The sequence below is a fragment of the Theropithecus gelada genome, unplaced genomic scaffold (genome assembly GCF_003255815.1).
Source record: "Theropithecus gelada isolate Dixy unplaced genomic scaffold, Tgel_1.0 HiC_scaffold_16213, whole genome shotgun sequence".
NCBI lineage: Eukaryota > Metazoa > Chordata > Mammalia > Primates > Cercopithecidae > Theropithecus > Theropithecus gelada.
This window is the reverse complement of record NW_020258006.1, coordinates 1-17,079: the sequence shown is the minus strand read 5'-3', so window position 1 is coordinate 17,079 and position 17,079 is coordinate 1. Positions and strand designations below refer to the sequence as shown.

Sequence of the window (17,079 nt, the reverse complement as noted above, 5' to 3'; positions counted from 1 at the left end):
TACTAAAAACACAAAAATTAGCCAGGCATGATAGTGCGCACCTGTCATCCCAGCTACTCGGAAGGCTGAGGCAGGAGAATCACTTGAGCCCAGGAGGCGGAGTTTGCAGTGAGCCGAGATGGTGCCACTGCACTCCAGCCTGGGCAACAGAGTCAGACTCCATTTCAATTGAAAAAAAAAATCTAGACACACATGCAGTTTCAGTGGGCCTGAGATGTGTTTCCCCTGGATGTGCACGTCCCTGCTTCTGGCTTATCACATCTCGTTTGTTCTGTGTGAGTAGGTAGAAAATGAGCATCACGGACGTGCTCAGTGCTGACGACATTGCAGCAGCCCTCCAGGAATGCCAAGGTAGAGGGGACGTGGGGTGGGATGGGATTTCCTCACAGCTTTGCACCTTCAGCAAAGCAACACAAAATCAAAATGTAGGCCAGGCAGCCAGATGCAGTGGCTTACACCTGTAATCCCAGCACTTTGGGATGCCGAGGCGGGTAGATCACAAAGTCAGGAGTTCGAGACCAGCCTGGCCAAGATGGTGAAACCCCATCTCTACTAAAAATACAAAAAAATTAGCTGGGCGTGGTGGTGGGTACCTGTGATCCCAGCTACTTGGAAGGCTGAGGCAGAGAATTGCTTGAACCCGGGAGGCGGAGGTTGCAGTGAGCTGAGATCGCACCACTGCCCTCCAGCCTGGGAGACAGAGCAAGATTCTGTCTCCAAAAAAAAAAAAAAAAAAAAAGTGTAGACCAGGCATGGTGGCTCACATCTGTAATCCCAACACTTTTTGGAGGCCAAGGTGAGAGGACTGTTTGGGCCCAGGAGTTTGAGACCAGCCTGGGCAACATAGCAAGGCTCCATCTCTACAAAATAAAAATAAAAACTAGCAGGGCATGATGGCATGCGCCTGTGGTCCCAGCTACTCAGGAGACTGAGGTAGGAGGATCACTCAAGCCCAGGAGGTTGAGGCTGTGGTGAGCTATGATCACTACACTGCACTCCAGCCTGGACGACAGAGTGAAACTCTGTCTCTAAATAAATAAATAAATAAATAAATAAGAGCTTGGCTGGAAAGTTCGTGGAATTGGAGAAGAAAACTACTATTTATTAGATAACTAAAATTATAGAGATCTGGGATCTGAGCACACGATTACACTTCTGTAAGACAAAAGAAACCTACAAAACATGAAAGCAAGAAATCACTGAAGGGCCAGGTGTGGTGCTCACGCCTGTAATCCCAGCACTTCCAGAGGCCAAGGCCAGTGGATCACTTGAGGTCAGGAGTTCAGGACCAATCTGGCCAGCATGGCAAAACCCTGTCTCTATCCAAAATACAAAAATGAGCTGGGCATGGGGGTGCACGCCTGTAATACCAGCTACTCGGGAGGCTGAGGCAGGAGAATCACTTGAACTCAGGAGGCAGAGATTGCAGTGAGCCGAGATCATGCCACTGCACTCCAGCCTGGGTGACAGAGTGAGACTCTGTCTCAAAAAAAAAGAAAGAAAAGAAAAAAAAGAGAAAGAAATCACCAAAGGCCGTTTAGCCTGTTGAAATCCAGTGATTGCATTTCCCCCTACCAATTAGACCAGGGATGTTGGGGGCTCGGCTACACAGCCTGTGAAGTGGGCCAGGGGGAGGGGGAGGCATAGAGGAGAGGAGGAGGGAAAAGGGAAATGGACAAAGCCAACTGGAGGAGGGAAGGCTGGGGCAGAGGGGACATGGATGCCGTCACAGAGCCATCAAGTCTTGGCTGTCCCAAAATCTTGGACCAGTTGAGCATCCCCGTAGCTCAGGGATATTGTTGAAGTATTTTTAATCATCTGTGTTTTCAGTACCTTGGCCCCAGTATAGAATGTGATCCAATGAGTGTCAGAATAACCCATTCTCTGTTCTTCAGACCCAGACACTTTTGAACCCCAAAAATTCTTCCAGACGTCAGGCCTCTCCAAGATGTCAGCCAGTCAGGTGAAGGACGTTTTCCGGTTCATAGACAACGACCAGAGCGGGTACCTGGATGAAGAGGAGCTTAAGTAAGCTTTGTCCTGAGTCTGTCTGGTACCCGGCACTGCTGGGTGGCCCTGGGGTGCAATGGGGGCCAGGATGCTGAGTATTTCTTCAATGGCCAGCCTCAGTGTTGGTCATTCAGCCAAGCATCATTAAAGCAAAGGATATGAGTCAGTTGACCACACATCTACCCAGGCAAAGCCCTCAACACGGGCAGTGAAGACTGCAGGTGCAAAGATTCTTTTCTTTTTTTTTTTCTGAGACAGCATCTCGCTCTGTCACCCAGGCTGGAGTGCAGTGGGATGATCTCAGCTCCCTGCAGCCTCCGCCTTCCAAGTTCAAGTGATTCTCATGCCTCAGTCTCCCAAGTAGCTGGGATTACAGGTGCATGCCACCACGTCCAGCTAATTTTCGTATTTTGAGTAGAGATGGGGTTTCACCATGTTGCCCAGGCTAGTCTCAAACTCCTGGCTTCAAGTGATCCTCCTGCCTTGGCCTCCCAAAGTGCTGGGATTACAGGTGTGAGCCACAGTGCCCAGCCGCAAAGATTCTTTGGTGTAAGGGATTTCCTTTGGCAAATGGATTTTAAAAAACTAAAACTTTGGCTAAACGTGGTGGTTCACGCCTGTAATTCCAGCTACTCAGAAGACTGAAGCACAAGAATCGCTTGAAATCAGGAGGCAGAGGTTACAGTGAGCCGAGATCGTGCAGCTGCACTCCAGCCTAAGTGACAGAGAGAGACTCTGTCTCAACTAAATAAATAAATAAAAATGAAAAACACTAAAAGCTTAAAAATGGGCCAGGCACTGTGGCTCACACTTACAATTCCATCCCTTTGGGAGGCTGAGGTGGGCGGATTGCTTGAGTGAGCCCAGGAGTTCAAGACCAGTCTGGGCAACATGACAAACCCTTGTCTCTACAAAAAAATACAAAAGTTGGCTGGGCGTGGTGGCTCAAGCCTATAATCCCAGCACTTTGGGAGGCTGAGATGGGTGGATCATGAGGTCAGGAGATCGAGACCATCCTGGCTAACACGGTAAAACCCCGTCTCTACTAAAAAATACAAAAAAAACCAAAACAAAACAAACAAAAAAAAAAACTAGCCGGGCGAGGTGGAGGGCGCCTGTAGTTCCAGCTACTTGGGAGGCTGAGGCAGGAGAATGGTGTAAACCCAGGAGGCAGAGCTTGCAGTGAGCTGAGATCCGGCCACTGCACTCCAGCCTGGGCGACAGAACAACACTCCGTCTCAAAAAAAAAAAAAAAAAAAAAAAAAGTTAGTGGGGCATGGTGGGAAGCACCTGTCATTCCAGTTCCTTGGGAGGTTGAGGCAGAAGGATTGATTGAGCCCAGGAAATGGAGGCTGCAGTGAGCCATGATGGGGTCACTGCCTTCCAGCCTGGGTAACACAGCAAGACCCTGTCTCAAGAAAAACCCAAAAACCACACCAAAACAAAAAAAAACCCTTAAAAATGAAATGCCCACCATTGGTTTCTACAGCTTAAGGAAACCTCTGCTTGCTAAGACCTTGGCTAATTATTGCAAGTGCTGGAAACAGATGATTTACTCAAAGGAAAAACACAAGTGTAAACACAGAGATGCATGATCTTTCAGAAAATCCCCATGGATCTTTATTCTCCTGTAGGTTTTTCCTCCAGAAGTTTGAGAGTGGTGCCAGAGAACTGACCGAGTCAGAAACCAAGTCCTTGATGGCTGCTGCGGATAATGATGGAGATGGAAAAATTGGAGCAGAGGGTATGTCCGCGCCTGTACGTAGCATAAAACACTCTAGCTCAGGAAGCATCCGTGAGAGCTTGGGCTGTGAGATCCAACCGATGTAGCTTAAAATCTCCCTTTCTTAACCATAACGAGCCTCAGTCTTCTCATCTGTAAAATGGGACTAAGGTAAGGATGCAAATGATGTGTGTAAAAACCCTGGCATAATGCTCGGCAGGTGCTGTAGAAGCTGGTCACACTGGTCATTGTCTAGGAGCTGCAAAATATCCTTCACCTGACTAGAGGACTAGCTAGCCACCTGGCCAGTTATTTGCAAGATGCCATAATGCACCTGCATATAGCACAAGGAATTTCCACCAGTGGGGTTTGAACCCCTCAGAATAAGGGGAAGATTTACATCTTCAGACCAGAGTCCATTGGCGTGCGTAGGAAGGCCTCTTTGTTTTCAAGGGTTTAGACAAATATGTTTTATTGGACATTAGCCCGCCAAGTGGATAATATTAAACTGAGAACAAATAAGCCAACCTCATGTATTGCATCTTCCGTAGGCAGAATCCTAGGTTTGAGCTTTAGCATACACTAGCACAGCTGTAGGACTATTTTCACTTGCTTTTGTCACGTTGCTAGCGTGCTTTTGAGCTACTTTGTGCCTGCCAACTCAGCAGAACGTATGGTGGTCCTTCTGGTGGTGCCAATTTGAAATTTAAAACTGCTACATTAGATGCTTATTTAAAAAAAAAAAACCTGTTCAAAATTATACCATTATCACTTACTACACGGGAGTTAATGCAGATAGATAGCTCATAAAAACAGATTAGGTAAGGGGGGGGATTGACTTATTTAAACATAACCACAGGCTGGGCGTGGTGGCTCAAGGCTGTAATCCCAGCACCTTGGGAGGCCAAGGTGGGCAGATCCCCTGAAGTCAGGAGTTCAAGACCAGACTGAACAACATGGTGAAACTCTGTCTCTATTAAAAATATAAAAAATTAGCCGTGCGTGGTGGTGGGCGTCTGTAATCCTAGCTACTCGGGAGGCTGAGGCAGGAGAATCACTTGAACCCAAGAGACGGAGGTTGCAGTGAGCTGAGATCATACCATTGCACTCCAGCCTGGGCAACAAGAGCGAAACTCTGTCTCAAAAAAAAAAAAAAAGATAAACATAACCATGAAAGATTTCCAAATAAACAAAGCTTATCAATAAATATAAAGCAAATCCCCAGTTTTTTATATCAATCTATAACGTCCATACCTTGTTATTATTACTATTATCCTTCTTTTAGTAACAGAAACTTTTGGAGGTAGGTTCACTGGAGGAGAGTCAGTTCAAAGTCCCACCCTATCAAATATATCCTAAAAATGCAATACCCAGCTACAGCATAGAGAAAGAAAACCTCCCCTTGCTGTCTGAAATTGACCAGACGATAAGTTAAATGTTCACAGATGGCCACAATTATACTGAATTCATTCATTCATTCAAAATGAACGAATAGAAGTGATGGGCTTGACAAGTTCTAATTCAAAGGCCTCTATTGCAAAGCTGAAGATGTTTGTTAAATAAGATTATTCAGAGAAAGGGAACCCTGTGGACTCCCTCGAGATATAGTCATTGATACCCAGGTCTCCTCTCCTCTCCCCTCTCCTTTTTTTGAGATAGAGTCTGGCTCTGTCGTCCAGGCTGGAGTGCAATGGCACGATCTCAGCTCACTGCAACCTCCGTCTCCCGGGTTCGAGCAATTCTCCTGCCTTAGCCTCCCAAGCAGCTCAGATTACAGGCGTGCGCCACCACGCCCAGCTAAGTTTTGTATTTTAGTAGAGACAGGGTTTCACCATTTTGGCCAGGATGGTTTCAATCTCATGACCCAATGATCCACCTGCCCCGGCCTCCCAAAGTGCTGGGATTACAGGCGTGAGCCACTGTACCCAGCCGGTTTTTCTTTCTTTTGTCCCCTCCAAGGGGGCCATGCCCATCATCTGACAATTTTTTTCACTTCCTTCCCTCTTTGGAATTCTCATTGGCCACGGCATGTCTGTAAAGAACCAAGCCACCTCCACTGACCCTCTTCTCACCTCTTCTGTTCTAGAATTCCAGGAAATGGTGCACTCTTAAAAGCCCCAGTGTCTGGAGAAAAGACAGAAAGGAATGATCACCTGGAAGGATTCCAAAGCCCTGGGAATGGGGAACCCCACATCCTACCCCTACCTAATTTGTTAATTTCCCGGAAACCTTCTGCAGTTTGCTCATTGTTTCAGCGAGGTCATGAGAGAGTCGCTCACGACGTTCTCGGTGGTGGATGTGCCCTGACGACTTCTGTAAGCCCCCATCCCCCAACTGGCAATGCCTCTAAAAATCACCCAATAAAGACAGGCTTCTCATCATCTGCCGATGTGTGGGCGTGTTTTTTTCTCAGCACCACACTCAAGCAAGCTGGGACCAAGGGCTTTTCGTCAGATTTCTGGTCCCATCAAGCCTGAAGCGGGCCACGCTGGTGTTAATGCTTGAGCAAACAAGGAAATCAGGTTTTGGAGGATTTTTTTGGTTGTTTCTTTAAAGTTACAAATAAATGCCATCGTCATGCTAGGATTTTTCTCAGCAAATCTTCTGACACTGAAATTAATAGAAAGGGATTTTAGCCAGCATAAAATCACTCTTTTTTTTTTTTTCTCTTTTTTGAGACAGAGTCACTCTGTCACCCAGGCTGGAGTGCAGTGGCTCAATCTTGGCTCACTGCAACCTCTGCCTTCCGAGTTCAAGCTGTTGTCCTGCCTCAGCCTCCCAAGTAGCTGGGATTACAGGTGCACACCACCACGCCCGGCTAATTTTTGTATTTTTAGTAGAGATGGGGTTTCACCATGTTGGCCAGGCTGGTCTCAAACTCCTAACCTCAAATGATCCGCCTACCTTGGCCTCCCAAAGTGCTGGGATTACAGGCGTGAGTCACTGCGCCCGGCCAATCACTCTTACCGGTGTGTTTTCTGCCATGTGTTAGTTAGAAAGCCACTTTGCTTTTAATTAAGACAAAACAGAACACGTGTCTGTAGTGGTCTGTAAAGCTCAGGAGAGACTTGCGTTTCCAGGTTAGTACAAACAGACCCATTTCCTCTTTATTATTTATTTATTTATTTTGAGACAAGGTCCGGCTCTGTCGCACAGGCTGGAGTGCAGTGGCATGATCTCAGCTCACTGCAACCTCTGCCTCCTGGACTCAAACCATCCTCCCACCTCAGCTTCCTGAGTAGCTAGGACTACAGGCATGCACCACCACACCCGGCTAACTTTTGTACTTTTGGTAGAGGTGAGGTCTTGCTATGTTGCTGAGGCTGATCTCGAACTGCTGGGCTAAAGCGATCCTCCCACCTCAGCCTCCCAAAGTGTTGGGATAACAGGCATGAGCCACCGCACCTGGCCTTACTTTTCATTGTTTATTTATTAGTGATGGTGGGGGCGGGTCTTGCTATGTTGCTCAGGCTGATCTCAAACTCCTGGGCTCAAGCCATCCTCCCACCTCAGCCTCCCAAAGTGTTGGGATAACAGGTGTGAGCCACCGCACCCAGCCTTACTTTTTATTGTTTATTTATTAGAGATGGTGGGGCAGGGTCTCGCTATGTTGCTCAGGTTGGTTTGAAACTGCTGGTCTCAAGCCATCCTCCCACTTCAGCCTCCCAAAGTGCTGGGATTGCAGGTGTGAGCCACCACAGACCTATTTTCAAGTCTTTTTTCTTCTTTTTTTTGAGACAGTCTCACTCTGTCACCCAGGTTGGAGTGCGGTGGCATGATCTCAGCTCAATACAACCTCTGCCTCCCAGGTTCAAGCAATTCTCCTGCCTCATCCTCCCGAGTAGCTGGGATTACAGGTGCCTGCCACCACGTGCGGCTAATTTTGTATTTTTTTTTTTTTTTTTTTTTTTTGAGACGGAGTCTCGCTCTGTCGCCCAGGCTGGAGTGCAGTGGCCGGATCTCTGCTCACTGCAAGCTCCGCCTCCCGGGTTTACGCCATTCTCCTGCCTCAGCCTCCCGAGTAGCTGGGACTACAGGCGCCCACCACCTCGCCCGGCTAGTTTTTTGTATTTTTTAGTAGAGAGGGGGTTTCACCGTGTTAGCCAGGATGGTCTCGATCCCCTGACCTCGTGATCCGCCCGTCTCGGCCTCCCAAAGTGCTGGGATTACAGGCTTGAGCCACCGCACCTGGCCATTTTGTATTTTTAAAGACAGGGTTTCACCATGTTGGCCAGGCTGGTCTTGAACTCCTGATCACAGGTGATCCGCCTGCCTAGGCCTCCCAAAGGATTCCAACCCAATCTTAGGCATGACCACCATACCTGGCCATCTTCTTCTTCTTTGAGAAACAAGCTCTCAAAAAAAAAAAAAAAAAAAAAAGAGCGAGCGAGGGAGAGAAACAAGCTCTCAGAGAGGCTCACCTGCTCTCACCCATCCTCTGACAGCTCCCCTTCTCTTTCTCAGCCACTGGTTTCCTGGCTCTAAGGCGATTCACCTGAGCCCAGTACACCTAGACTCGCCTTCGCATTTGAGGCTAGCCTCCGGGGTTCTGTTACAAGGGCTGTCATGAGGGCTGGGCAGTCTCAAGCCAGGAAATTCTCACCAGGCTGGTTTCCAGGTGGCACATGAAAGCTCTTCTCTCTGGCTAACCCTGCAAGTGGAGGACTCCTGGGAACAATTGGGGCATTTTCTGGAGAGCTGGTGTAAAAGCTCACACTTTTTACTAAACCCTCCACCTCACAAGAGGTCCGGGGCTCTTCCAGATTGCTTCTGGCACACTAACCAGCTTAGTGGTTTTTGAACTCTGTTTTCCGGAGGGTCATGTTAAATGTAGTTCCTCAAAGTATGGGGCACATACTAGTAGGGGGCCTCAGGATGACTTTAGGGGGACAGGGACAAACTTTTATTTATTTTTACAGTATCACTCTCAGCATAGTGACTTTTTGTTTTGTTTTGTTTTTTGAGTCAGAGTCTTGCTCTGTTGCCCAGGCTGGAGTGCAGTGGTTCACTGCAACCTTCGCCTCCTAGGTTCAAGCGATTCTGCTGCCTCAGTCTCCTGAGTAGCTGGGATTACAGGCATGCACCACCACGCCCAGCTAAGTTTTGTATTTTTAGTAGAGAAGGGGTTTCACCACGTTGGCCAGGCGGGTCTTGAACTTCTAACCTCAGGTGATCCGCCCACCTCGGCCTCCCACAGTGCTGGGATGACAGGCGTGAGCCACTGCACCTGGCTGAGCCTTGATTCTTAAAACAATCCACATTTTGCCTTCACCGCCACACCATACACTGGTATATTCTGATCTGCTATTTTCTTTTCACTGCACCAGCCGTCCCCAGCTAAGGATTCTTTGTCTCATCAACAGTTCTAAATGGGTGATTCTGTCGTTCCATGGAGCTTCTGACCACCACAGACACCTCAAAGAAACAACGTGGATGATAACGCTTTTTAAATCACAGTTGTGAGTTTTTCATGGACCAAGAACTCTTACCCACTGCAGCTGCCAAGACAACCTCACCCTAATCTAGGTTAAGAGCATGGATTTCTCTCTCTCTCTCTCTTTTTTTTTTTTTTAATAGAGATGGCGGGCGGTGGGGGGGGGGGTCTCACTATGTTGGCCAGGGTGGTCTTGAACTCCTGGCCTCAATCAGTTCTCCCACCTGGGCCTCTGAACATGCTGGGATTACAGGCATGAGCCATACGCCCGGCCTAATTTCTCTTATTTCTTTTCTGTCAATCAGGAGGGCCCCTGAATAGGAAAAATGACTAAAGAGGGTTATATGGAGCCCCCAGGGGACACTGTGTCATTAAGTCTTACATAGCAAGACCCATCTCTACAAAAATAAACTAGTGCCCCAAGAGGTTTCCTCCTAGTCACAGGTGGAATTAAATGCTCCAAGAGCGTTCCCCAAATCCAAACAACACAATTAAAAACTGCTGTGAGTAAAGCCAAGCTCATTAGGATTGGATTAGGTCAAGACTATTAGGCCTGACTGTCATAGGGAAAATGCTTAGATGTATACAAAGGGAGACATAGTCAGAAATTTTCTTTTTCTTTTCTTTTTTTGAGTCAGAGTCTCGCTCTGTTGCCCAGACTGGAGTGCAGTGGTGTAATCTCAGCTCATGCAACCTCCACCTCCTGGGTTCAAGCAATTCTCTTGCCTCAGCTTCCCGAGAGCTGGGATTACAGGTGCACGCCACCACACCCAGCTAATTTTTGTATTTTTTGTAGACACAGGGTTTTGCCCTGTTGGCCAGGCTGGTCTCAAACTCCTGGCCTCAATTGATCCACCTGCCTTAGCCTACCCAAAGCGCTGAGATTACAGGCATGAACCACTGTGCCCAGCCAGATTTTCTATAGGTAGAATTTCAGTTGATTATTCATAAATTTTATTCTACTGTTTCAAAAGTACAATTCAAATGGACAATTATTTTTGTCCATTTCAAATAACACTATACTACTTTTTCATTCTTCCAACCCGATCTTAGGGACTCATTTCAGAGTCTCTGTCAACAGCCAATAAGCAGCAATAATGAAGCACTGTCTCTAACACCCAAGAAGTGCCAGGTGGTACGCTTACATGAAACCTGATAATCTCGTCTTTACTCATACCGAATTTTAATTATGTTATTTGGATTCTGAGTATGCTCTGCTGGGGTTGAGGGGGGATTTACTCCACCTGTGCATACAAGTAAAACTCTTTGGGGATTAGAAAAAAAAATTTTTAGAGATGGGGTCTTGCTATGTTGCCCAGGCTGTAGTGTGGTGATGCAAACATAGCTCACTGCAGCCTCCAACTCCTGAGCTCAAATGATTCTCCTGCCTTAGGCTCTCAAGTAGCTGGGACTACAGGTGGTCACTACTGCACCCAGCTAAGTTTTGAATTTTTTATAGAGACAGGGTCTTGCTATGTTGCCAGGGGTGGTCTGGAACTCCTAGCCTCAAGTGATCCTCCCACCTGAGACTCCCAAAGTGCAGGGATCACAGGCATGAACCACCACGGCCGGCCTCTTTGCACATCTGAGCATATTCATTAATTAGCACTTTTTTATTTAGTTGTTATTTTTCTAAGTTTGCATTTTGTTTTAAAAAATTAGCATTTCCAAGTCTTTGATGGGAAGTATAATTTGAAAATAATTTTTTTAAGTTACCCGAGTTGAGTCATTACATAAATTTCATACAAATTTCCTATTGAACATGTATCTCACAATGAAAAGAATAAAAGGAGATGTAGTAAAATGGTAATACTAGTTATCGCCAGCTGGGAGGAGTACAGAACAGTGAGGTAAGACTGGAGCCTTTATAAAAGTGCAGCATGGGCCAGGTGCATTGGCTCACGCCTCGGCCTCCCAAAGTGCTGGGGGCTGAGGCGGCTGGATCACCTGAGGTCAGGAGTTAGAGACCAGCCTGGCCAACATGGTGAAACCCCGCCTCTACTAAAAGTACAAAAATTAGCCAGGTGTGGTGGCAAGCACCTGTAATTCCAGCTACTTGGGAGGCTGAGGCAGGAGAATCGCTTGAACCCAGGAGGTGGTGGTTGCAGCAAGCTGAGATCACACCACTGCCACTCCAGCCTGGGTGACAGAGACAGACTCCATCTCAAAAAAAGAAAAAAAGAAAAAGCAACATGGTAACTAGAGAAAATGAAGGAAAAACATTAAAATTAAAAAGACCAGTCTGGACAACATAGGGAGACCCTGTCTCTAAAAAAAAACTTAAAAATTAGCTGAGTGTGGTAGCATGCCCCTGTGGTCCCAGCTACTTGGGAGGCTGAGGTGGGAGGATCCCTTGAACCTGGAAGTTGAGGCCACAGTGAGCCATGATCACTCCACTACATTCCAATATGGGTGACGGAGCGAGACCCTGTCTCAAAAATAAATTAATAAAATAAAATAAATAAAATGAAAAGAGATGCAGAGTTTGCCCAATTATTATCACTAAACCAAAGTAGTAATAAATTCTTTTTTTTTTTGGAGACAGAGTTTTGCTCTGTAGCCCCGAGGCTGGAGTGCAGTAGCGTGATCTTGGTTCACTGCAACCTCCACCTCCCAGGTTAAAGTGATCTTCCCACCTCAGTTTCCCAAGTAGCTGTCATTATAAGCGCCCACCACCATGCCCAGCTAATTTTTGTATTGTTACTTGAGTTGGGGTTTCACCATATTGGCCAGGCTGGTCTCAAACTCCCAATCTCAGGTGATCCACCCCCCTCAGCCTCCCAAAGTGCTGGGATTACAGGCATCAGCCACCGCACCTGGCCCAAAGTAGTAATAAATTCTGATTTCAAAAAAATCTGTCATGCCACGAGTGTGTCCCACACGCAAAGTAAGGAAAGCTTGGCATGCCGTTCTGTTCCCAAAATTTCTGTTCATTGTTTGACTCGTTTGTATGTCTTTTTATGTACTGAAGGAAAATGTTAAATATAACATACCCCAAATGATATCAAAACTCTAGAGAAAATTCTAACAATCCAGAAAAGGGATTGACAAACATACAGCCAACTTTATCTTTGTGCTTGCCTTCTCTATTTTTACCTAATTTGCAGATGACCACAGGTCTGCCTCAAGAGAGCTTGTTCTCAGCACCCAAACGATGCATGTTGACTTTGCTGTTGCTGAGACAGAGTTTCGCTCTTGTTGCCCAGGCTGGAGTGCAACAGTGCAATCTCAGCTCACTGCAACCGCCGCCTCCCGGGCTCAAGCGATTCTCCTGCCTCAGCCTCCCAAGTAGCTGGGATTACAGGCATGCGCCACCATGCCTGGCTAATTTTGTATTTTTAGTAGAGACGGGGTTTCTCCATGTTGGTCAGGCTGGTCCCCATCTCCTGACCTCAGGTGATCCGCCCACCTTGGCCTCCCAAAGCGCTGGGATTACAGGCGCGAGCCGCTGCACCCGGGCATATGCTGACTTTGAAATGAAAGTCTTTGGCCAGGTGTGGTGCCTCACACTTGTAATCCCAACACTTTGGAAGACCAAAGTTCAAGGATCACTTAAGCCCAGGAGTTTGAGACTAGCTTGAGCAACATAGCAAGATCCTGTCTCTACAAAAAATGTAAAAGTTAGCTGGGTGTGGTGGCGCAGCTGTAGTCCCAGCCATTCAGGAGGACGCCTTGGCCCATGGAGGTGGAGGCTGCAGTGAGCTGTGATCGCACCACTGCACTCCAGTCTGGATGACAGACCAAGACCCTATCTCAAAAAAAAAAAAAAAAAAAAGAAAGAAAAAAGAAAGAAATGAAGGTCTAGATTGCAACGTAGGTCATAGAGCTGAAAAAACAAGCATCCTGTTATTTTCCCTAATTGCTTATAAAACAGGACTGGAACGGTGGCTTTTATTTTGACTATTTTTACTTAATTATAATTTTGCCTTATAGTTTGGGAGAGTAGTTCATATTTTGGTAGAACATGATTTTGTTTTTGTTTTTGTTTTTGAGATGGAGTCTCACTCTGTCACCAGGCTGGAGTGTGGTGGCATAATCTCGGCTCACTGCAACCTCCGCCTGCTGGGTTGGCAATTCTCCTGCCTCAGCCTCCCAAGTAGCTGGGATTACAGGCACCTGCCACTACACCTGGGTAATTTTTGTATTTTTAGTAGAGATGGGGTTTCACCACTTTGGCCAGACTGGTCTTGAACCCCTGACCTCAGGTGATCCACCCACCTCGGCCTCCCAAAGTGCTGGGATTACAGGCGTGAGCCACCGCGCCCGTCCAGAACATGATCTTAAAACCAGCTTTGTGTGTTTGCTTTGGCAGCACGTATACTAAAATTGGAACAATACAGAGATTGGCATAAAAAAATAAAAATTGAAAAACCAGCTTTGTGACTGTTTAGTGGTTGAGACTAATAAGAATTATTAAAATACTTCAAACATTATCTAGTATTTTGCTTTAGGATCTGTACATTATGAAGCATTTATAAAATTTTGTATTTACAAAATACTATGAAGTAGGATTTTGTAAATACTTTTTTGTAAATGCTATTTTGTAAGTACTACTAATTAGTAAATACTTCAGTCATTTGTAAATACTAAGTATTTTACTATTTAGCACTACTACATAATTGCACAAATCTGTAATTAATTAGTATTTTGTAATAGTTATTTGCTAAGTACTGCTACTCAGTAAATATGTTAGCATTTTGTAAGTAGTCATTTGCTAAGTACTGCTACACAGTAAACACTTTCCTATTTTATAAGTAGTCATTTGCTAAGTATGGCTATTCAGTAAATGTTTTAGTATTTTGCAGGTAGTCATTTGCTAAGTACTGCTACACAGTAAACACTTTCATATTTTGTAAGTAGTCATTTGCTAAGTACAGTTATTCAGTAAATGTTTTAGTATTTTGCAGGTAGTCATTTGCTAAGTACTGATACTCAGTTAAATGCTTTAGTATTTTGTAAGTAGTTGTTTACTAAGTAGTAGTACTTAGTAAAGATTTAGTAGCGGTATTTGCAAAGTAGTTCTTTCTAGCTCATAAGCAAAGGATAGCAAAACAGTGAAGACAGGAAATACTTGTCTATTTGTACAGGTTTACAGGCTACATAGTTAATTCTGTGCCGTGACTGTAGTTTAATTTTATGTGATGAGCACTCAGGAATCCAATTGCAAGCAAAAACCTATCTTATATCTTCTGCTCATGCTAAGGTGTGGGGTTACTTTGCAAACACTAAGAAGACAGATGAAATTAGAATCACCAGGATGGTTTCCACCTGGCCTGCTAATTGATTCACTGGAAAGACTCTTCATTTGCATATGTTTTCACGGGTTTCAAAGTCAACTTTTTTTTGGTGGTGGGGGGATAGATTTTGACATTATTTTCCTAGGGGTTCTACAATGAATGTAAACCTATTCACCTTAAATTATCATGTTTTTGAGACAGGCTCTTGCTCTGTTGCCCAGGCTGGCCTACAGGGGAGTGATCACGGCTCACTGCAGCCTCGACCTCCCGAGGCTCAGGTGATCCTCCCACCTCAGCTTCCTGAGTAGCTTGGACTATAGGTGCATGCTACTATGCCCAGCTAAGGTTTTTTCATTTCTTTCTTTCCTTTTACTTTTTTTTTTTTTTTTTTTAAGAGATGGGGGTCTCACAATGTTGCCCAGGCTGGTTTCCAGCTCCTGGGCTCAAGCGATTTGCCTGCCTCAGCCTCCCAAAGTGCTAAGATTACCGGTGTGAGTCACTGCGCCTGGCTCTTAAATTATTTTTAAATCATAAAGTATTTCTAACATAAGGAGAATATTGAGCACTATAATACCTGTGCACCTGCCACCTCACTTTATCAAACCGTGGTATTACTTGTGTGATGGCTTTTTCATAGGTCAACTTGCTTAGGTTTTAGATATGTAGTTAGGATGGGCCATGAGCCAGTTGGCTTGGGACTTGAAGGGTGGCACGAAGCAGCAGGCATAGTACTTTACTCTTGGGAGGCCAGTGCTGATGGCCATTCATCTGACCAGGCTGGTCTCGAACTCCTGACCTCAGGTGATCCACCCACCTCGACCTCCCAAAGTGCTGGGATTACAGGAATGAGCCACTGTGCCCAGCCAAGACCTGCAATTCTTGACATGTATTACAGGATTACATAATTGTACAATATCTGAAATTAACATCTAAAATTACATTCTCATATATAATATATGTATATAAATATATATTTTCTAGTGGTTCTGCTTCTCCAATTGAACCATGATTGATAGAAATTGTGCCCATTTGAAATTTGTGAATAAGGCCAGGCGCGGTGGCTCAAGCCTGTAATCCCAGCACTTTGGGAGGCCGAGGCGGGTGGATCACGAGGTCAGGAGATCGAGACCATCCTGGCTAACATGGTGAAACCCCGTCTCTACTAAAAATACAAAAAACTAGCCGGGCGAGGTGGCGGGCGCCTGTAGTCCCAGCTACTCGGAGGCTGAGGCGGGAGAATGGCATGAACCCGGGAGGCGGAGCTTGCAGTGAGCCAAGATCGCGCCACTGCACTCCAGCCTGGGCGACACAGCGAGACTCCGTCTAAAAAAAAAAAAAAAAGAAATTTGTGAATAAAAATGGTCACAATTGGGAGGCCGAGGCAGGTGGATCATGAAGTCAAGAGATTGAGACCATCCTGGCCAACATGATGAAACCCTGTCTCTACTAAAAATACAAAAATTAGCTGGGCAGAGTGGCACGCACCTGTAGTCCCAGCTACTTGGGAGGCTGAGGCAGGGGAATCGCTTGAACCTGGGAGGCAGAGTTGTAGTGAACCAAGATCGCGCCACTGCGCACTCCAGCCTGGCCACAGAGTGAGACTCTATCTCAAAAAAAAAAAAAAAAAAAAAGTCACAAGGCCGGGCGTGGTGGCTCGCACCTGTAATCTCAGCATTTTGGGAGGCCCAGGAAGGAGCATCACTTGAGCCCAGGAGTTTGAGACCAGCCTGGCCAACATGGAGAAACCCTATCTCTACCAAAAATGCAAAGAATGTGGGCATGGTGACGCACACAGCTCCTCAGGAGGCTGAGGCAGGAGGATCACTCGAGCCTGGGAGGCAGAGGTTGCAGTGAGCCAAGATCACGCCACTGCACTCCAGCCTGGGCGATAGAGTGAGAACCTGTCTCAAAAAAAAAAAAAAAAAAAAAAAACCGGTTTTTTGAAGCTCCTTCACAAGTGATCTCAGGAGGAGATGGAAGTCAAGGACAATTTTAACTGCAGGAGAAAGATGTACCCTCACAGTAGAGGTCACCTCTGACTGACACAGTGTCTCTGGGCTCTAAATCAACAGAGAAAAGATTGGTCACTCGACTCACTGGTCTGGTATTTCTGCTAACAGAATAGGATGAAGAGGCCCTTTGTCTCAGAGCTGTACATTGCACCCAAACTTTACCCCGCAGCTGCTTCTTAGAGCTCAATGCTGAGCAGAGTAGAGAACTCACTTGAATGTCAGATCAGCCTGTGGACTGAGCTCCATTCATAGGATATGCAGTAGCTGAGCTCTGAATGATGAAAGCCCATCTCTGACGTCTGTTGCCCCCTCCTCCCCATCCCCTCCCTCCTCCATTTCATTCATTCAACACACATTTACTCTGTCCTGTGACACAGGCACTGTGTTAGACAACAGGAACCAGAAGATGACTCCAACAGAGTCCTGGCCTCAAGAAGTTCACTTTCCTTGATAGCAAGGAGGGCATGGCGGCCCGCACCTATAGTCCCAGCTATATAGGAGGCAGAGGCAGGAGGATTGCTTGAGCCCAAGAGTTAGAGGCTGCAGTGAGCTATGATCATACCACTGCACTATAACCTGGGCAACAAAGCAAGACCCTGTCTCAAACCTATATATATATATGTGTATATATGTGTGTGTATATGTGTGTGTATATGTGTGTGT

The 17,079-nt window shown here is 46.1% G+C and overlaps 1 protein-coding gene across 1 annotated transcript; it reads left to right on the top strand.

Annotated features, from left to right (window-relative positions):
* The first annotated feature begins 201 nt into the window (after positions 1-201).
* LOC112617411 (putative oncomodulin-2) lies at positions 202-6,114 on the top strand. Its single transcript, XM_025374178.1, has 4 exons — positions 202-351; positions 1,896-2,028; positions 3,645-3,754; positions 5,820-6,114. The coding sequence occupies exons 1-4, from the start codon at positions 291-293 to the stop codon at positions 5,843-5,845; spliced, it is 330 nt and encodes a 109-aa protein (XP_025229963.1). The 5' UTR covers positions 202-290; the 3' UTR covers positions 5,846-6,114.
* Positions 6,115-17,079: the final 10,965 nt, after the last annotated feature.